The 21,647-nt window shown below is 42.1% G+C and overlaps 1 protein-coding gene across 1 annotated transcript; it reads left to right on the plus strand.

The window, feature by feature from the left end:
* Positions 1-77: 77 nt before the first annotated feature.
* On the plus strand, positions 78-20,572 carry ctnnbip1 (catenin, beta interacting protein 1). Its single transcript, XM_068733399.1, has 4 exons — positions 78-203; positions 7,944-8,058; positions 9,346-9,436; positions 17,666-20,572. Exons 2-4 carry the CDS (start codon positions 7,963-7,965, stop codon positions 17,722-17,724), a joined length of 246 nt encoding a protein of 81 aa, XP_068589500.1. The 5' UTR covers positions 78-203; positions 7,944-7,962; the 3' UTR covers positions 17,725-20,572.
* Positions 20,573-21,647: the final 1,075 nt, after the last annotated feature.

Raw genomic sequence — 21,647 nt, forward strand, 5'->3', positions numbered from 1 at the left:
ACATGTAGTGTTGTCTGTGCCGGGGGGCGCCCCCTGTGCCCGGTAGCGGTACTGAACATCCAGCAGGACTCTCGCTGCGTTGAGTCAGTAGTTCTCCGAAGCTTCTGCCGACTGGAGGGATGTGACCCCGGAACAGGACGCCCTCCTACAACAACACACCATTCAAACAGAGCATAGAAGAAAGAAAAGCTGGACCAGGAGGGGTAAGCTCATATGTGCCGTTGTCTTGACGAGGTCCACATTGTCAGGGGTTTTTGAATCGATACGTGCGTTTGATTCCTGGCGTCTACACTTCTGGCAGAGAGCAGCGGTACCTGGATGGTGTTTGCACCCATAGGAACTTCATTCAGGCTTTTGTCTCGGGCATGCTAGCGAGCTAGCTCGGCTGGTTAGCATCGGCTGATTTTGGTCAAATGTATCCCTGGGGTTTGGCGGAGACGAAATTAAATTATCGTCAGGGCAAAATGAACGTGACTTTTAGAGTCATTGAGTGTACCGTCCATATATTTTTACCACGACGGATATTGATGAAGATTCATGTCGAAAATGCGTTGAAGGCTCGCTGCTTGCTAGCATGAGCGCTGCTACAGTTTGAACAGTGTGCGTCCCGCAACATGATAACAAGCTCCTTCATGATGTGTGTGTCCATCTCTGAGAAAACCAACGGGTTCTTCTTTTAATTCGGCGTCCACACATGTTTGTTTGTTATTTTTCAGTCAGAGGTTAAAGAAGAAGACTTTGAAGAAAACTAACATGATCAAAAACTCGAAAAATCTCAGCTAACGTGTGCAACGTTTTGCAGACAAACGTTGCCGTTAGGTTGTATTAGTTTGGTCCACTTGCAACGTTACCAACGTTATGATGTTAACGCATCTTAAATGAGGATATCACAACAGGGATTCAGCAGACTTTGTGTACATGATGCACGCCTACATTAAGTGTTAAAGACACATTGCTGACCCATTTGTCCCACTCAAACACCTACCACTCAGCCAAGGTAATGATTAGGCATAGAGAACATTCAATGCTGCCCAGACACAGAAGCTGCTTTCTTTAAATTGAGTTTTTTCATGTTCAAGTTTTCTTTTCACACAACTCCTTCATTGGGTTTTCTATTTTTGGATCACCCATGGATGCATTGTGGCACGCTGCTGCCTTTTACAGTGTCTGCTTTCCCCCACATGTCAGAGAGCTGACAACCCTTTGAGTGGTGAAGCTGGCGCCCTGCCGGCAGCGGGGGCATTGATGAGTGCTGCATTCAGTGGGTTTCAGGGTTTGGCCACGGGCGAGCGTTCTGAATCCTCCTGGCAACTAGCAGAGTTGGTCACGGACCACAGTATGCCATGCCCGCCTTAGTTTGCACATTCCCTTCACTGGATGGACATTTGGAGTGAGATTAGGACCCCGTGGCCTTGCGTCCCTCGCCTCCTCACGGTCGGAGCAGGTGCTCTTCAGCGGCTGCTTGAGTCCCCGAGGGGGACCTCATCAGCTGCCCGTGAGCGGAGTTTGGGAGGGAGGGCTGGTTCATCTCACAACCTCTTGCTCTGTGCTTGGCACCCACACTTGTCAGGCTGTCAGCATTTACTCGGCCCCCAAAGTGGCCTGTTGTGGCCTGACACGGCGATACCGGAGCTGCTTGGATTCATTCGTGGCTTACACACCCAGTCCAGATGACAGAGGCCTCCGGATGACCACCAAACGATTTTTTTAAAGAAACAAACTGGAGTGCATAGCCATCTTTTCTGCTCACAGTTCTTTGTCTTTTGTGCATCCTGCACATTTGCAAGGAATTGTAATGTTCCATCACATACATCCTATAACTTTTACGAATTTCATTCCCTGCCTGGGTGCTTTTGAAATCTTGCAGCTGCACCCCCGAAGGACCAGCTTAAGGCAGCAGCTTCTGTTTCAATTCCTTTGAGGGACCCTGAGGAGTGAGCTATGATGTTATGAGATCATAGACGAGATTTAATTATGGTATATCGGATCCATGGCTGGTGAAAAACTCAGTTGTATCAAAATTGGTATTGTGGAAACATTTGCAAGATCAGGTTGCCAGGTTTTGCTTAAAAATTGTCATACGTGTTCTTAATTTAACTTAAACATTACAAATATACACTATCATTTTCTAGCCTAGTAGAAGCTAAATAATTGGGAACAATATTTTTAATTTTTTTTACTGTGTAGGAAAAGTTTTCTAGTGGTTTGCGGTATAAATTTGTCAAATGTCCTGTCTGCTGTAATAGGGCCTAGTATCTACATAATGTGGCACAGAAATAGTCAAAGGACAGTTAAGCACACCCAGAAACCCAGCTATGAACTAAGCCTGTACAGTTGAGCAGGATTGTTTGAGTTCATGCCTCACGTGGTGACAACAAGACATGACCTACTTATCAATCATGTTTTCACAATCCAGTTCATCACCATTGTCCCCAAATACTGTAGCCATTGTTGTGGGCACTGTACATGTGAGGAGATGGCTTCACACAAAAGACAGCAAGTCCAAGCCAGAGCTTTTCTAGTCTGCAGGGTCCACCCGTCTGGCTCCTGCTGTTTCCAGACCCCAAGCTGCCCCGACCCAGAGGGAGACACTCTGCTGGGTGTCCAGCTGCTCAAATGGTTTTGTTGTGTCTCCTGCAGGTTTGGATGGGTAGAGACTGGGTGATAGGACTTACATCACTATCAAAATTGCCGTAGGATTTCTTTTTTTATTGTGCTGAAACATTTAGTCGATTGACAGAAATAAATTGTCAACACCTTTTGATCGTCTAACGATCTTCAGAAATCAGTAATCAGGCAAAATAGTCATTTAGTGGCTCCAACATCTAAAAAGTGAGTATTTACTGCCATTTCCTGTTTTACTTCATCCTAAATTCCTAATTTTTTCTATACGGTCGTACGGCGTTGTGACAAGATTTCTTAAAGTCACAAGATAAACAAGCTAATTGTTTTATTTTGCTGAATTACGGACTTGAATAAAAATATTGTTCTGTCCTAATTTCAGTAGACCACTCGTTGTTTTAATTGGTTTCGTGACATGGTAAGCCAGCATTAGAAGAGTGTCTGTGCATTCGTGTGTGTGTGTGTGTGTGTGTGTGTGTGTGTGTGTGTGTGTGTGTGTGTGTGTGTGTGTGTGTGTGTGTGTGTGTGTGTGTGTGTGTGTGTGTGTGTGTGTGTGTGTGTGTGTGTACCTGCAGGGACACAGCTGCTCTGCAGAACCAGGCCAGGTTGTTGGCGGCTCAGCTGGCAGCCACACCAGACTTCTAGCTTACTGAAGTTTCTCACACATTTGTTTGGGATGTTGGCGCAGCTCATGATTGAATTCTTAGTTATTTTTCGGTTTCAGCTGGAGGCTATTGACCTCTTGGGGTCTTACAGAGTTCAGGCTTTTAGCGGCATTTGTGTAAAGCTAAACTTGGTTTGTCAGTCAACTTAGAAGTTTGTTTCTTTGTTTTTCTGTTCGCTGGGGGAATTTGATTTCTTAAGCAATCAGACGTGCGTTATGTGCACAGCTGATTCTAGAGCCAACAACAAACCTGACAAGTGGACTGGGCCATGTGTGACTGGACCATGTGTGACTGGGCCGGTGCACTTTGGCAGCCCCTGCCCTTCATGACCCTCAGCAAATGTGCGGGCCTATCACATTGCATACTGTAATCTCTGGCAGCAGATCCCCACTCCACTGTGTGGCCACAGTGTTGAAGCGGTGCTCTCCATGTTTTTGTTTCTCGGAGACACTAATGTACACTGATACACAAGTGTACATAAGAAATCTGGAATGCAGAGGCCATGCAGTGGATAGACTTCGCTCTATTTTTTTAAACGGCATTACTAAGTGTGTAATTTGCAGTCATGTGCAGTAGCTGTTTGAAATTTTCCCGTACGCTGAAGTTAACAGTGATTTCTAAATCAGATTTTAACCTTGGCTCTTTTTAATAGTTATATTTTATATATGTTTTTTTCAAGACCTAAATATACTGATACTGTTTTTATAGACAACTGTATATTTATCAAAGTACATATTTTGGTACACATTGTAAAGTTTTTTTAAACACTACAATGCAACTTATATACTTGGATGCCATCATTTAAATGTTAAAACTCCATACACTGACACAAGGCTGGCCTGCTAGAAATAATTAACTGTTAACATGGTTATAAAGATTAAGCTGCGACTCAGCATCACACAATATATTGATTTTCATACCAATATAACTAACTTGATTTGATGGCCCTCATGTTGCTTTTTTCTTTGAGATTTCCCGGTTCAGTATCAGTGATGCTTTGGTAGCTGGGCTGCCTAGAGGGGCTCGATGTCTCCACCCTACATGGCAACACTGACAAGAGCCCGATGCGGGCGGAGAGGGGGGAGGCCTAGATCAGCATTAAAGAAAGCCTTTGATTACGTCTGGAATATTAGCCGCATACGTCTGAGGCTAGCTGAGCAATCCCTCGAGGGATTAGTGTTGAGCCAGCCCACCTCGAGAACCGAACATCAGGCACACACAAAGGACTCTGTCAGGATCCCTATTGTGGTCCTTCAAATGATTTCAGACATGTTACACAGAAGAGAGTGTTGCATCAGAATAATGCTAGAATGACCCAAGTAGGCTAAACATAGGAAGGTTTCTTTCCTGAACACTATTTAGAGGTTTTTAGCGGAGTTGAGTCACTTGTCATTTTCCTCTTTGTCACGGCATCCTGATCAAATCCATTTGTATGATTTATTTATTTTTTTCCCATATTTCTAAGCAGCCTTGTTAGAAATTATTCAGTGGATGTGTCAGATCAAACAATGTTCATACAAAAAGCAGCTGAGGTCTAGCCGCCTGTCAAGGAGTGGTCTAGATGTACCCGGTTGTTTGACAACTTCAGACATTGTCCTCTGTAAGAGTTTGTCTTCCCAGAAATCTTCAGAACACAGCTTGAAAAAAACATTACAGAAAAATTCTGCCAGTCTCTTACAATCTTATTGGTCAGACTGGATTTTCTGTAATAAAAAGTTGGATTTTTCTACCAAAAAAAGCAAGCAATTTGAACCTCACCGTAGGCTCTAGTCATTCTTCACTATTGTTTACTTATAGAACAATGAAGCTAATAATAATAATAAATAAATAAATAAATCAACATTAACTCTGCTAACAAAAATAGTTGCAGAATCGTCATCATCAAATAGCCTATTTGACAAGTGTATTATGAGTGGCCTGTATCTTGATACAGGCCACTCATAATACACTTGTCACCCATTATGTGATTTTTGGCTTTAAAATCATGTTTGAGCTGGACTTTATCTTGACCCGGTGTGTTTTTAAAATGCTGTAATCCAGCAGTGATACCCAGGAAGCCATTATGTAGAGGCTAAGTCTGTGGCACTGAGGCATTGTTTGCCAGGCAGCCGAGTACCATCTGGCGCATTGTTGGAATTATAAACATGGTTGGAAAGCTAGTTTGCTCAGCAGGATTGCACGGATGAAACTACCCATTACGTAATTATGCACAATGTTAATCACTGTTGTATACATGTTGTCGTCCAGTTCACTGAGGACCAGAACTGTCATGATTCACAGTTCTGTAGCTACTCTGCTGCCAAAAATAGTCTTCTACAAATGAGTGTTTCTGCCCTTCTAGCCTGTGAAAGAAAAGGTGAAATCCAAAAAAAGAATGACTCCTTTCCCTTTCCTCTTTTTTGTGTGACAATGGAAGATCACTGATCAACCTCATTTCCATTTCCATGATTTGTCTACCTGGGATGGGATTTTGCACCCTTTTGTTCTTCTTATAGCAGATATATTGCCATGGAAGTGGGATAAGATACATTTAGTTTTTTCAGGCTGGTGAAAATACAAATTGCACCCCTCAAAACAGCAGCCTGGGCAGAGATGGTACTAAATATGGCCAGTTTTCATACTTCAAACGCAAACATCAGAGGATCAGAAATGCCTCAGTCATGAAAGCAGTGGGCCTATTTACAGATGATGAATGTGGAATATATATCCGTCTTTTGTGCGGCGGCGGACATGAAAATGGTTAAATTGTCAAGTCTCAAAATATGACTGAATATCAATGGATGTTTGGTACATCATTGATGTCTTTTTTTTTCTTTTTTTTCTTTTTTTTTTTTTTAAATCTCAAGACAAGATGGCACCCTTTTGACAGTTGGAGTAGTACTGTTCTCTTCAGTCACACTCTGCTCTCTATCCAGTCTCACGCAGTGACCGTTTTATTCCCAGTGAGCTTCTGATGCACGCCGACTGGTGCTCCTGAGTTTGTATCAAGCTTCGTTCTGTGTGTCGTCTCTCTGCCTCAAGTCTTAGCTCTTCCATTTGTCTGGCGAAAGGAGCTTTGAAACTTGATCAAACGTGTCACTGCTGCTGATATGAAAACACTGCCACCCCTTTCACCCTCGCCGCCAATATATCCTCCCTAAAGGTGTACTGAGCAACTGACACCAGCGAGATCTTTTCATGTTGCTTCGAGACTTCAGCGGCTCTCCGATTTTAAACGATGCCCGACGCTCAGGGGGAAGTGAACACCTGATATACTCATCTTCCCCTCATTCAGTGTCCTGTGGCTGAAAACAGACAAGAAGACACGGTCAAGTGTTATTTGCTTGCTCTAAACAGCCACCAAAGATTGCTATAATTCTAAGGCCCATAGCCAGGAACTTGGGCTCCAGCTGCTCTGATCTGGATGAATCCACACGCTCACAGTGGCACCCAAACGCCAGCCAATGGCCAACGGTGCCCCATTCATCCTTCTCCCCCCTCCGGGCTCTGGGAAGTGGGGACGACGAGCTAGCTCCTCAATTAAATATAACCCCACATCAAACGGCCTGTCAACATGCATTAGTGGTCCTTTGTATAGATAAGAGGCCAAAATAAATTGCCAGAACTATCATAGTCAGTGCGGCTCCCTCTGGCTTTTTATGAAAGATTCTTAGGAGAGAACGAATCCTGACTTGCATACTGATATTTTCTCCATGAAATTTTGGTATTTTTTAAGACCAGATTCATCCTTTTCAATGTATTTTTCTTTTCTTTTATTTCAATTAGTACATTTAGGCAGCACGTCAAGCCGCGCTGCATGCTTCATCTTGTTGGTGTGTCGTAACGGAGATGTAATGCGACAACAGCTGACCTTGATGTGTGTGTGTGCTATCACAGTGGAACCTATCCCTTTTCTGTCATCCGCATTAGCTTTGGCAGCTCCTTTTATCGCCTTCGTTTCCCTCCCCCCCTTTTTTCTTCCCCCTTGCCTATATTTTGCATCTCTGCAGACTGACAGAGAAAATAGGTCATTAGTTAGACGGAGAATATGAGATGGAAGGAGCAGGCAGGGGCGAGATCTGTGTGAAAACTGCCATGCAATATTAATGACAGCCATTCACGGTGTGAAGTGCCGAGCCTGCACTGTGACTGCACTGAGACGAGGCCTCTGACTTATCGTATCACCACTGTTGTTGGACTCTGTGAGCACTTAATTTATATAATATAACAACAGTCTGGATCATTTACCCTCAAAGTGAGACCTCTAGTTCTAGCCTAGTGCTGTACGTCTGAAAAGTCAGGCCAGAAAAACATATGATAGTTGAAATGCAGACAGAATCATAAACCGTATAAGAAGTGGACGTGATCACAGTGACATCACCCATTGGTTTTTGGGCGGCCGTTATGAAGCCTTGAGTTCTGCATTTTGGCCGTCGCCATCTTGGCTTTTTGCAACCACAAGTGACAGAAGAGGGTGGAGCTAAGTACAACCGAACACTGAACAAGACGTTTTTCAGCCACTAACGATGTCTGTCGGTTTATGGTCAGATAGTGTGGCTCAAACAACCTCAGTCTTCAAGTATTTTTAACTTCTAATGACACTGTGAGTGTTTGTGTTGCTTAGATATTTTTTGTTGTTGCAGTTATTGTGTAACATGGATTTGTTTGTGTGTCCAGAGCCACAGGAGCAGGGGGGATGAACCGCGAGGAGGCCCCGGGGAAGTCTCCTGAAGACATGTACGTCCAACAGAAAGTGCGGGTCCTGCTCATGCTAAAGAAAATGGGATCAAATGTGAGTGCAGTGTCTCGATTCAAACTATGGACATGTGACACTTAATATTTCAGTATTCACATTTTACAGATTTAAATAGCAGCAAAAAATAAATGTTAGCGTTGCTTGTCCAGCTCATGCACACCTCAAAGACCAAAAAACATTGTTATCATCATATCATTATGTTTCTGTCATTGGTCAGACGAAAGTAGAAGACCCTTTTAGACTTGCTTTGAAAATAAACACACAAAGATTGGCTTTTAGAGCAAGCAATTTCATATGAAAGACCTCAAAACAGATTCACAATATATAAAGACCTCCATTTGAGTCGTCCATGCTTTAGAGTGGCACAAGTCTATTCTGGTGCAGAGGTGAGTACAATGGGCAGACTGAGGCCTATGCTAAAAGTGAAATCACAATTGACTGTATTCTTAATTTTACTGGTGGCCATCTCAATCAAAGTCTCCTGTTGGTCTCTGTATAGCAGCATGGAAACCACAGGTATGTCATTATGGAGGGAATACAAACACAGAGCAAATAGCAGCTTATATGTTCAGCTCAGGTAGTGACAATATACTGTATCTGGTACTGAATGACATGGTGGAGGAATTGAGCAGAGATTAACTAATTTTGAGCCTCTGAAGATCAAAGAAGCAGAAAAATCTAAAGCTTACAGAAGCAAGTATGTTATGTAAACCTGTCAGCCTTTAAACCTTTCTTTTTAAAAGATAAGAAGATTTAAAATGATAAAACCTGTGTGGAAAAGAAACCAAAAAGTCAGAGACGACTCCCCTCCCGTCCTCTCACATCACTCTGTTGGTCTTTTTCAACGGCGGAAAGACTCTTCAAATATGAATCCATTTCTTACAGGAGTGTTTTCATAGGTTTGTTGCTATAAGGACATTTTATACAAGTAGGTGTTGGTTTCCAGGCAACAAACAAGTGTTTCGCAAAGCTAAAACCACAGAGTTGAGACGCTTGTTACCAGGAGACAACATAATAAGATGCTCTACTTTTGGTGACTGAAAGCAGCAAAAACAACATTTTCTCCGATCAATCTTAAAAACATCTTTTACTTTCTAAATGAGCAGAACGGTCAAATATTCCTAATTATTTCTAATACCTAATTCTAACTCAAAACTATTTTGGATCCAAAAATATCACGCGCCTATGGGAGAATCATGTTGATTGATATTATTATGAGAAGAGCATTTGTGTGTTCTCTCTCAAGATAAGACTTTTTTATAATAAGAACAGTTTGTTCTTGTTTGAAAACTTGATTTTGTCACTTTGTTCACTCCCCTTCAGCTTACGCCCAGCGAAGAGGCTTTTCTCCGGAATTACGCAGGTGTGGTCCACAGTCAGATGAGCCAGCTACCACAGCACAACATAGACCAGGGTAAGGCTGTGACACACACACATTTAAAGTGCTGTTGAAGGTATACGGGTAGAATGCGTTTTGCATCGACTCACAAATGCCACTTTCACATGTCACAGAAGTGCTACTTTGCTCAGACCACAAAAAAGAGGGCAAATCCCTCGGCGCACACACATCGCTCCTCTTGAGTCCTGTAACCCCAGCAGGCCTAACGGGTTTCCCTTACTGTGCACTGGCGCTGACTCAGCGGCCCACCAGCACTGCGAGATTACTCACACAGCAAACAAGTACGGCTGACTGGAACCGAGTGACTCACCCTCTGCATGAGTGCATCGCTGCTTTCACCGCTGCCTCTCACGAATGGCCCAGACCGAGTTCAGATATCGACGTGTTTATGCGATAAAGCAAATCACTGTTCATTATGGTTGTTGTATGACTGACCTTACATGTGATGCTTTTTCAGGGCATCAGGGGGTGCTGTTGAGCTTTCTTAATTTCTTAATCTCCACAGTTTTTACATTTTTCAAACCACAAGAGGGTGCTGGATGAAATAAAACGTGTGTGTGTGTGTGTGTGTGTGTGTGTGTGTGTGTGTGTGTGTGTGTGTGTGTGTGTGTGTGTGTGTGTGTGTGTGTGTGTGTGTGTGTGTGTGTGTGTGTGTGTGTGTGTGTGTGTGTGTGTGTGTGTGTGTGTGTGTGTGTGTGTGACACTGCAGTTACATGGAAAAGCAGCAGCAAATTGTTAAAAAAAATAATTATTTAGATATTTTCTGTAAGTAGACTTATCAGCTGCTTTCCAGGCTGTCAGATAGGAGCCCCGCTGTCCTCCTGTGGTAAACCTGCGGGGGCCCAGGCCTTGCTTTGTCCCTTCTGATATTAGTCCCTCCGGTGAGCTTTAAGTCACAAAAATTGCTTGCGACACTTTACCTACAATGAAGAGTTATGTCTCCTTGTCCGTGTCCTTTAGATGTGATTTTGTGTGGAGAAGGATTTGATTTTACAGGGTATTAAGGAGGCGAGTAAAAGGCGCAGTGACCATGTCTTTTTGTCCTCCTCTGTTGTTTTTTTATTATATTTATTTTAACCGACAGGGTAGTGAAATTGTGGAGTCACATTTTGTTGAATTTAGGCTCATTCTGGAGAAATGTGCTGCACCTTTAGAATTTAAATGTGTATAATTGCGTCATGGGCATGCAGTGTGGATTGCATTATTACAGCGTGTTTCTTCATTGAGCAGAACATGAAGCGTTGCATCAGATGGGAAGGATTGTATCGGGTCTTGAAAAGTGCAACACCAAAAGTGAGATCAGCACATATTTTAAGTTATTAATTTTTGACTTCAAACAAGATGTCTGTTTGTGCTAAGTACCCTCCGCCTCTGTCTTCCTGCCCTTTAGTAGATAAAGGACTCCATGTCTCTGTGCTATCAATACAGCTAAGAAGAGCCTCATTAATTATGGACGAATAGGACTGGTGAAAGGTGCTCCCAGTATGCATTATACATCACAAAAATAGACACATTTAGTGTAATTTGGCAGCCTGCCACATCCTCAGCGTGCCAATAAATTATTTGTGGTGTGCATCTTATCCAAAGTACAGTGATTAGGTGTGTAGATAGCTGAGCGTTAATCACTTTTAAATATTCAGCGCTGAAGGACAGCAGTTTGTAGGTATCAGCACATTCAGGATCCTTTGAGGTAGCGTGAAGAGGAAAGTCCACTATTTGATCTCATTTAGACTTGGTAATGGGGGGGAAATAGATGAAAGGAGGCATTTCATTGCCTAGCAACATTGTGCCTCTTAACATTTTATTTTACAGAAGCACAGCTTTCAAATAAAAAATAATACCAGTGTGAATTATTACAAAGTGAGGTTTTATTTGATTCCTGTTCAAAATATAGGTAATTGTGTGAATTATATTCATACATTTTGGGGAAAGACACTCGCGTTGATTGAATTTCTATGTGTTAATTATACTGGACATGAGTGTGGAGGTAAATCAGGTTGTACTCTCTGTTCTCACTTTATTCTAATGACGGTAGACCTTCTCCTCACCTTTCTGTATGCAGCAGTAGTGCAGCAGACACCGTCTGTTACCAGCCAGCACATTTCCAGGCAAAGGTTGTTTGTCTTTGTCTGATCTTGCATCATTGATATATCTGCTCACAGACCGCGTACGTGTCTGGTAAAGTAGCAGTTCATTTTATTATTTCTGAACAGGTTAGCGTGGGCAATATTTTCCAATTTAAGAAGACAATTTCAAAGAATAACGACTGAGTTAAAATGTCTTTTGAGAAATATCTAGTTTGAGCTGTAGACATAAACTCCACACTGCTTTTTGATGCCATTTGACAAAGCTGTTTTCAGAAGCTAATTGCCTCTCCTGCTCAGGCTTTTGATGGAAATAGCGTAATATTGGTTTAGTAATAAAAAAAGCACACAGTTTACTGTCATTGCTGCTCAGCTTGGTGTTTTGAAGAGTAGTAATTACAAGTGGATGACTCACCTCCTTTCGCTTGTCAAATAATACCGTTTAATCAGCTACTTTAAAGGTTTATAGAATATTCCACAGGCTACTCCTTATACAATATTAGTTCTTGAATTGGAAAAGTAAGAAGATATTATTATTATTATTGGAGCCATCTGACCATTAAAGGTCACAGATAGCTCCAACCAGAGAGATTTTTCATCCACTATATCCAGCGACGGTTTGGGCATGCTGGTGCAGGATGCTCCGATACCGGCGTCCTCGAGGGGTCTCAGCACAGAGCCATGGTGTCACGTGTCAGACACGGCCTCATTGATCGGGTGGCGGCATACTTAGAGGGCGCTGAGGGCACTATCCTGTTGTGGAGACGCACTCAGGTATTGATTACTCTCAGTCAAGGCCGGGCTGTGCTCAGGAAATGTTAGATAGAAATGCAGGTGTGAGAGCAGAACAAAAAGCTAATGCGACAAATGGATAACATTATTGCTGTTGTCAGCTTTGGCATATTCTGATAAGAAAACAGATTTGTAGGTGTTGCCGTCTATTCTGTCCCAGACTAATTGAAATGTTGCTCAATCCCCGGATCAGTCCCTCAAACTCTGAGCAGCTGTCAAATGTAGTTCTTGGTCCTCCTTTTTAAGAAACAAGAGAAAATCAACTCTGGACCTGCCGTTCATATTTCTTTTATGTCTTTGGGTCACAGAATTAGCATTTTAACATGTTTTAATTGGCTGATTACCATACATGCAAAAACATAAGTTTGTTTTTCAATTTTAATCAGGCCAAATAGGAATTCTCTGCACAAAAGGCTCTGGAGCTTCTTTCTCATTCAGCTGGAATACCTTGATGTAGCTAAGGAACGGAGGGCTACGTTTGAACGCTGTTATTGTGATTGAAAATGAAGTGTGAACTTGTTAAGTGAGGCCTGTTTTATTGGGGCTCTTTTTTAGTGTACATTGAATACCTTCTGTGGTGCAGAGTTCTTAGAGCGCGTTATGAGGAGGACAGAAGTTTTTGTCTTTACAATCAGGCTGCCGTTGTTCCCCCTTCAACTTCTATTCAAAGCTATTTGTGACTGACGACATGTCACTTTAAACAATAGACTTTGTCAGAGCCACACATACAGCCAGCAATCTCACGACTTGTTATCTTGTCTGATTTGACAAGGAAAGTTCACTCCTCCCCAGAAGGATGTCTGAGGGAGGATAGACGAGGATGGGGTTGTCATAGCAGCCTCGGTCGTCCCAGGAAAGCTCCGGCTTCCTGTGGGCTTCGGTGTTGCTGTAACATGCTGCATCGGTAGCTTGGAGCAGGTGTCATTAGGGGGCCTGGAGGCAAGCTGGAGTGCTAATTACACAGCCATGGTGTGATATTATAATCTCTCACAGTTGATCTCGTCCCTTCTCTTGTTTTAACTTTCACTGCGGCCGTGGCCTATCGATGCACAATCCTATTTGTTTTTTCTTCTGTGTTACAATCCTGCGTAGTGTAATCTTTAAAACCCACCTTTTCAAGCGAAAGCCATGTGTCAGTAACTCAAGCCGGGGCGGAGTGGTATCGATTCTTACTTTATCTTGTTTGTCACTGCAGCATGAATCAGAGCCAACGACTCAGATTTATGAAGTGGCTCAAATCACTGAAACACAGAGACTGGTTTTCCTTAAATACGCTCTCACCTCTGTGCCTTCAACCTAATTTCAAAGCTTGTTAAATCTCTGAAATATCACATATGTGTGAAGGTAAGAAAAAAAAACTGTTGACTGACATTCAATGGAAACAATCATTTGCATATGTTATGTGTTAATGAGATCTTATTAGGTTTACCCTTTCTGTTAAAACAACAGAACTGAATTGAAGACATTGCCATCTTTTTTGGACACTTCAATACATTTTATTTTATTAAGATAGTAAATGCATACAACACTTGGCAGAGCCTTATCTTTCTCATGGTACCATACCTGCTTTTTGTTAAAAGGAGGCAGGAGTTTTGTTCAAAATCACTGTTTACTGTAACTTTTCTTAATCAGTCTGCCTCCAACACCATGGCAACCAGTTGCACGCACGCACGCACGCACGCACGCTCTCTCTCTCTCTCTCTCTCTCTCTCTCTCTCTCTCTCTCTCTCTCTCTCTCTCTCTCTCTCTCTCTCTCTCTCTCTCTCTCTAAACACACACAACTTGGAGATTCAGTCAAAGGCATTGTTAGACCTCCTGTCTGTCTGTCTGTCTGTCTCTCTCTCTCTCTCTCTCTGTGTCTGTCTCTGTGTCTGTCTGTCCATCTGTCTGTCTGTCTCTCTCTCTCTCTGTCTCTCTCTCTCTCTGTCTCTCTCTCTCTCTGTCTGTCTCTGTGTCTGTCTCTGTGTCTGTCTCTCTGTCTGTCTATCTGTCTGTCTGTCTCTCTCTCTGTCTGTCGGTCTGTCTGTCTCTCACTCACTCACTCTCTCACTCTCTCTCTCACACACACACACACACACACACACACACACACAAGAGCCTGTCATTTAATAACCTCTGTGTATGTGTGTTAAACATTATGATTCTGTCTCCTCTCCCCCTCTCTCACCCACCCAGTCCCACCCTTTCAAAATAAAAGCCCCACAAATACAAGATTCAATCCAAGAGTATGAATCTAAAATGCAGACACGAGAGAAGCGATATCTCAATCGAACCTCAATGATACTACTGGTAATATTGGCGTGTGTATATATTGCGACGTCTTCGGGCAGTAGCAGCCACACTGTCAAAATTTCCTGCGGAATTTTCTAGTTATAATTTAACCTCTATGTTCTTTGCCTGGAAAGTCCATTTGAGGGTGCTTTTCTAGTATTTATTTATAGTGTGTATTGAGGACAAATCGGATGATATGCCTGTTGTTGCTGTTATTTCTGTAATCCACCGTCCGGAGCCGCTTTATTCACCCCCCCACCAGGCTGGATGAGTACAGGATCAGTGCACAGCGGAGGGAGGGGCCGGAGAACGGACTGACACAGAGCCGCATCCTAACAAACGAGCTGTTTGCTCATAGGCAGCAGCAGCCTGCCGTCCTCTGATGCAGGCTGATTTTTATCTGTCGCTAGGCAACAGCTTTGAGGGACCTGACTTCTCCATCGAGTTGGCTAAAGCTTGTGTGTGTGTGTGTGTGTGTGTGTGTGTGTGTGTGTGTGTGTGTGTGTGTGTGTGTGTGTGTGTGTGTGTGTGTGTGTGTGTGTGAGAGAGTGTGAGAGAGTGTGAGAGAGTGTGAGTGTGAGAGAGACACAAGGCGGGGTCTGCACATGACTCTCCGTCAAAGTAAAACCGATATAGCCCGGCCGTCCACTTGGCTCTGTGGATGTATTTTGAGAGCATTTCTGCTGCTCATTGGGCTCAAGTTGCACAGTGTCCGACATGTCCTTCCTCTGAACTGCCTGTTACACAACGGTGAACTTATTCACACAAAATGATTTAGACTGCCATTTATTGTGATAGATGAGTGTCCTTGCGACAAAAAACATCATCTTGAACAGAAGTGCTATTCAGCAGCAGTGTAGCTCCGGTCAAGTTTCCTATTGTGTAGCATTACATAATTGTCTGTTGTTCAAGCATCATCATCCCTACGTGCTGTCTCAAAGCAGATGAGATTTATGTTATTAACTGAAGACGAACAGCATATCTGTGCCAATGTTTCTAGTTTCTTCTTTGGTTGGCCAATGAGCTTTCAAGAGGAACTTGAGAGTTCATATAAACAGCGCCCCCCCCCCCCCAAAAGGAAAAAAAAAAGATACATGGCAATCATCTTCCCAGTAGAGAAACACAATACATGTGGGAGCTCACAGCCCCTTGCCTACTTTCATATCTCCACAATAATTAAATCTAACAAGTAATTGATGGCTGTAGTGTGAATTTTTTTTTATAGCAGACATGCATGAGGTGCTGTTTGAAATCCTCATCTGTCTGCAAAGGTGTGGAACTCGGTTTTAATAATATTTACGTGATCATAACTTACTGTAGGCTGTGGCACCACATTGTCATTTACTCCTCTCAAATGAGGGGCAAATGACGTGTAAGAGACGTGTTTTTAATTAAAGGTTTGAGGAGACTGGAGATGTTGCTGTATGTACTTTGTGGTCTCAATCAATTTCCTTCCATTACCAAGAAGCAAATTAATTTCACCAGGCTGCCGAGCATAACAGTGCAAGACGGACTTCCTACTTCATCTGGCAGAAGCGTTTTTCAGCTCTCTCTCTTTTTTCAGACAGTCTACAGACTGCTTTGCTCAAATTGAAACTTTTCAAGTCCTTTCCAAAAAAAGTAGGCCTATGGAAGAGCAGTTGGATATATGAGGTCAATGAGAATTGTGTAATTTTCTTTTTATCTTATGCAAACAGAATTGTAAAATGTACATTCATTTATCAGATAAAACCTGTCTCAGCAGGTGTGGGAATGACTTGATGAATCGCAGTTGGCAACAGACTAATGAGTGATTCCTTGTTAAACAAAAGCCAGCTGACTGACGGTAATTATCAGTTTGTCTTCGTTAACTTGGTGAAAGTGAAAGAGGCACAAAAGGAGAAAGAAGAAGCACAACCCTGTGTGCTGTAGATCACTTCAGTCTCTTTTCTGTGTGCTCGTTGATTCTTTTTTTTCCAGAGCTTAGTGAGGTTAATATCCTCAGCTGCAATCTAGTATTGGTTACTCACAGACAATCTTGCCTGAGCTGCAGCAACATAGGAGATTGAATAGCATAGAAGCCTCAGATCTAAGTGTTATCAGGGCAGAGCAGGATGCCGCTGTCAGCAGTATCCCTGGTCAGGGCTCTGTGATGGCCGGCGGTGGCTTTCCACAGCAGGTGAACTTGGCAATGGATGAAATTTACCCGCTTTCACCCAAAAGGACTTTGGACGCTGTTGTATTCTCTCTCTCTGGTTTATAGTCACAACTGACAGGATTTACAGGATAGCGTCAGGATCCAATGACCCGTAGAATACTCGCTCACTTCACACTTTGCACTAAAATCCGTTCCGATCACAAGTTGATGGTTCATAACGTGTTGAACACTTACTGGGGTTCAAACAACATTGGGACAGAAAGGCTGTGTGGTGTGAATACAAATGCATCCGTGATTGCATGTTTCTCAATAACCTGGTCTATACCGAAGGTGATGTCCTCTTCTCAAACCATACACCGTTGTGTTTTTATGTGAAACAAATATGAGCAGAAGAGCAAAATCTGATCCCAGTTGATTACTTGCAACACATTTGTAGCCCCTTGTGGATACATCTGAATGCACATATCCTGTGTCTTTCTGTCAATCTAAGTAGAAACTGCCCATTACAGGTCACGCCTAGTGTCGATGTAAAGCATCGAGATGGGACATTTCCTGTTAGACATGGAAGTAAATATAATTTTTCTGTCCGAGACATTAACACCGTAATTGTCAAAATCTCAAACTAATACACTCCCCAGACAAAATTAGTGAATCGACTGGCATAAAAGTAACAATATGTCTTGATTTTATCCTCTTTGAATCATTGAAATTGAAGAAAAAAAAAATAAAGTCTCTCACATTCAGCATTTCAGGATGTTTGGTTTATATTATGAATCAGATTTTGGCCTCTATAATAAATACACAATAACACTTGATTCTCTTTAAAGCCCTAATTCCCAACATCAGTTCCAGTAAATTAGATTGTCATTTGTTTCCATGAATCTGCCCATTTAGGATGTTGGGTTCATATCGTTAATGTTGTTTGGAGGACTTACCTGACAATCTGCTTTTGGTTTTCAGGTGCAGAGGACGTGGTGATGGCGTTCTCACGGTCAGAGGCGGAGGACCGACGACAGTGACCCTGGGCCCCCCCCCCCCTTCCCCTTTCCACCCCCCTGCATCTCCCCCTTCCCCTCCCCCACCCTCTTCCCGCACGTGATCCACAGCAACTCCACAAACACGACACTGATGAGCTCAGGAGAGGAGGGGAAGAGACACCAGGAGGTGGCTGCCTCGCTCTCCCCCCCCAGCCTCTTCCATCCCCGACTCCTCATACAAGCTGGCGAAAATTACCCGAGCTGCACTCAAGTGCTTCGCTGTGGGTCGAAGCCTCAGCAACAAGGCAGTCAGTGAAAACACTCACAGATTGTGTGGATGAATATCAAATGTAGTTTCTTTTTTCTTTTTTTGTGGGTGGTTTGGCTTTGTTTTGTATTAATTTGTCTGTGTTGAGACTTTAGGCAGTGTTACATGTTATATCTGCTGTGGTCACTGGAGGAAGTGACCAGTCAGCAGCTAATTGAAGTAAAGAGAAATATAGATCTGGTCAAGCAGCGAGTGTGAGGATTGATCGTGTTAGGGGAGAGATTTTTGTATTATTATTTCTGCTTACCCCTGATGGGGCTGAAATTTTTTTGATTTAGCTGTTGTGTTATAAAGGCTTTTTGTATTCTGTCACACAGGGGGCCTCATTCATAAACATTTTGTGTGTATACGTAGAGGCGCGATAGACGGGTTCGTCATCTCCCACGCAGATGTTGGGATGTTTCTGAAGAGCGTCGACACGCTTACTTCAACCTGCATGCCGAAGGCCAAGTAGTCAAATAATATCTAATGTATTCATAACTCTTCTCAGACAATTGATTTCACTTTAAATCAAATTCCTGCCTGTTTACTTTTCACCTTCTTGTGGCAGAAAGTCAGTCGTAGAACCTAGACACACTCAGCGAGTGCCTGAACAACATGTCTTTTAGGTATCAAACTTGATTCTCTCATTTAGAATGATTTGACGGCGCTCACTGCTGCTGTGACGCGCTTATTGTCTCTTAATGGTCAAACCCGAAACAACAACGAACACAAAACAGTAAAGTCGAACCGGCTAAAGACCAAATTTTTCTTTGTGTATTTGTAGTCTGACCTTTTGTTCACATACAAATACTAGAATGATACCCTGAGTGATGTGTGTGCCTTAACACTCGCAGCAGGTCCGTCATTAATCATTAATGTTTGATTATGGGGCTCAACAGAGCAGGATGACGAGGCTATAGTGACATGATGGAAATGGAAAACTGCGTTAAGCGAAGAGTATTTTTGAGTGCACGCCGTTTTTCCCTCTCGACGAATCTTCCCACAGTTTTCTAAATGAGGCCCCTCTTGTTCTTCTGCTGCTTTATTTTGAACCCTAGGCTGTTGAGAGTGCAGCAATGCTTTTCTCTGGAGGAAGGTGCAAGAATTAAAGACACTAGCAGACATAATCACATGAAACACAGGTGTACACATTCTCCCCAAACAAACACTGGTTTTGGGTTATTGTGACATGTCAAACCTTTTTTTTATTGTACAGATAGTTGGAAAAATTGATTGTGCCAATTGTATTTTTTTTGTCTTTGTTTTTTTTATCTGTAAGATAACATTAACATAATGATTTAAGAAAATTGATACGAGACGAGACGCTGTAGTTGTAATTTATTGTTTACTGAATTGACTTCCTCGAACACATCATTAAAGATGGAGAACCAGTAGATAGTTTAATGTCATCCGCAGCTCTGTTCACACTAAAATCACACAAACTCTACATTTTGAACTGCCTGTAACTCAACATGGAAGCTGTGTGCTATTTCTGACTGTACTGTATCTCTTGCACTATTATCAATGGGATATTTGCTAAAAATACATTTTGATATTTAGGGCAGAGATTTTATGTTTGGATTCAATGGATAAAAGAAAACTTTGTAACCATGTTTTTATTCCTTCGCCGATTTAAAAAAAGTATCTTCTCTGTGTTAATTGACTCAACTGGAAAAGCTCAAATGAATATTTGTTAACAACCAACATGTTTTTCTAGTGACATGATCAATATTTAATGTATTTTAAGTACAGTTTGTCAGCTTGTATAACTTAAAAATAATTGTAACGTAATGTTTTGAAGCCAAGCATGTCTGCCTCGTGGTTTATAATGTTCATTCAAGTGGCACGTCCTCGGCACGTTCACCATTGTTTGTACATTCTTGACGTTTGTGGAAGCTACTAGCTCTTTTAAAATGTTTCAGAAGAAAAAAAAAATCATTTCTTGTATGGATAAAGTGTAATCCATTTATTTGTTGTTGGCAATAACTTCTATTTGAATGTCCTCAGTAATCATTGCGATGTAATCAGCCAACAGATCTATCACGCTGTCCGCCTATGACAGACATTTGTCTTTTTATGTTTACTCTTGTTTTAAAACATTCTTTATTTGTCTATGCATTGTATTTTGTCTCTCTCTAAAAGGCATCTTACTGTACATTTAACTATCAAGGTTGTGCTACAGCCATTATTCAAGGTGTGTGTGTGTGTGTGTGTGTGTGTGTGTGTGTGTGTGTGTGTGTGTGTGTGTGTGTGTGTGTGTGTGTGTGTGTGTGTGTGTGTGTGTGTGTGTGTGTGTGTGTGTGTGTGTGTGTGTGTGTGTGTGTGTGAGTGAGAGAGATCATCATTGAACTTGCAACCGGTTTTGATTTTCAGCATGCTGTTGAGTTTGACTAGGATCGATGTATCTTTTTACTGTGATGACCTGACGTTGCCTAATTGTTCTTTTTTGCGTTGCTTTTGTATTTTATTTTCCTCTCAGTCGACGTTGGTTTTGTTTTGTATGGCTGCTGACCATGTCTTGACTTAATGCTTCCAAATCCTATACCAACTGAACCATTAAAGATATTTTAAACAGTGAAAGGTTACTTTTCCTTCTTTTCTTCATAATTAATTTGAACTTTGTCAAATATGCAAGAAATGAGAAACTGATTCTTACAGCCCAGAATAGCTGCTTGTCTTCAGATGATGCTGGGAAAAAGTGTTCTTCGTAGTCATAATAAGGGTAAAATCATGTCTTCTTTGTTCTTGTTACTGTCTGTATGTGCAGAAGAAAATATCCTTTAGTTCAGTCTGAAGTGAAGAATGCAGTTTGTATGCAAAGACAAGTCTGCATATTTGATCAAATCTGAAATCTTAAGACATTGGAAGCCGCAGATGACAAAACAATCTCTTTTCAAGGTCCGCTTACTTGCTCAAACATATCTTTCTTTTCTCAATCATTGAAGTATAAAAGTTCAAACTTTCCCTTCTCCAATTCAAGGTCCACTTACGTGTTTTTTCTGAGCTTACAAATATATCAGTAGTTATGAATTCTGAGAATTTCTGTTGAAGACCCCAAAAAGTTTATAGATTTATAGAAAGTGTGAACCTTTACAGTTCAATGTCAAACTTCATTTTCTGAGATGAAGACAGTGTGATCTGGTCAAAAGCTCCAGATCAAGCGAGAAAGAGGCCCTTGAGGGGGCGTTAGGTCAGCGTTTTGAATTTTTAAAACAAAAGAGGTTTATAATTTTTGCATAATGTAATCATTTACATGTTAGTTCTCATGCACATCACTTCATTCAAAGACAAACATTCTTTGCCTTTCAGCGACACAGAAACCTCCCAGTAACAGCAGTGTATGTTGAAGGACTCTCCAGTAAATCTACTCACATGAAAACACCGTTTACCTTGTTAACTGACAGTAACTACCCACAGCCTCGTACATGTTCCTGTCAGGTGTTCAGACAGATGTTTAAATTGCTGACTGGTCATCAAGTTGGGACATGGGGCTCCATGTTTCTCCTGCGCTAATGATGAACATCTGTTCCCCGTTCACATGCCTTTTTTCACAGATGCATAAAAAAAAACTGCGATTCAGAGGGAGCGAGCTCTGGGAATAACACGCCAGCTGTTGGCACATTTTTCAATATTCATGCACCGCTTTACACTGTAG

The sequence above is a fragment of the Cebidichthys violaceus genome, unplaced genomic scaffold (genome assembly GCF_023349555.1).
Source record: "Cebidichthys violaceus isolate CVI_PGR_0920_01 unplaced genomic scaffold, fCebVio1.0.p SCAF_6, whole genome shotgun sequence".
In the NCBI taxonomy this organism is placed as follows: domain Eukaryota; kingdom Metazoa; phylum Chordata; class Actinopteri; order Perciformes; family Stichaeidae; genus Cebidichthys; species Cebidichthys violaceus.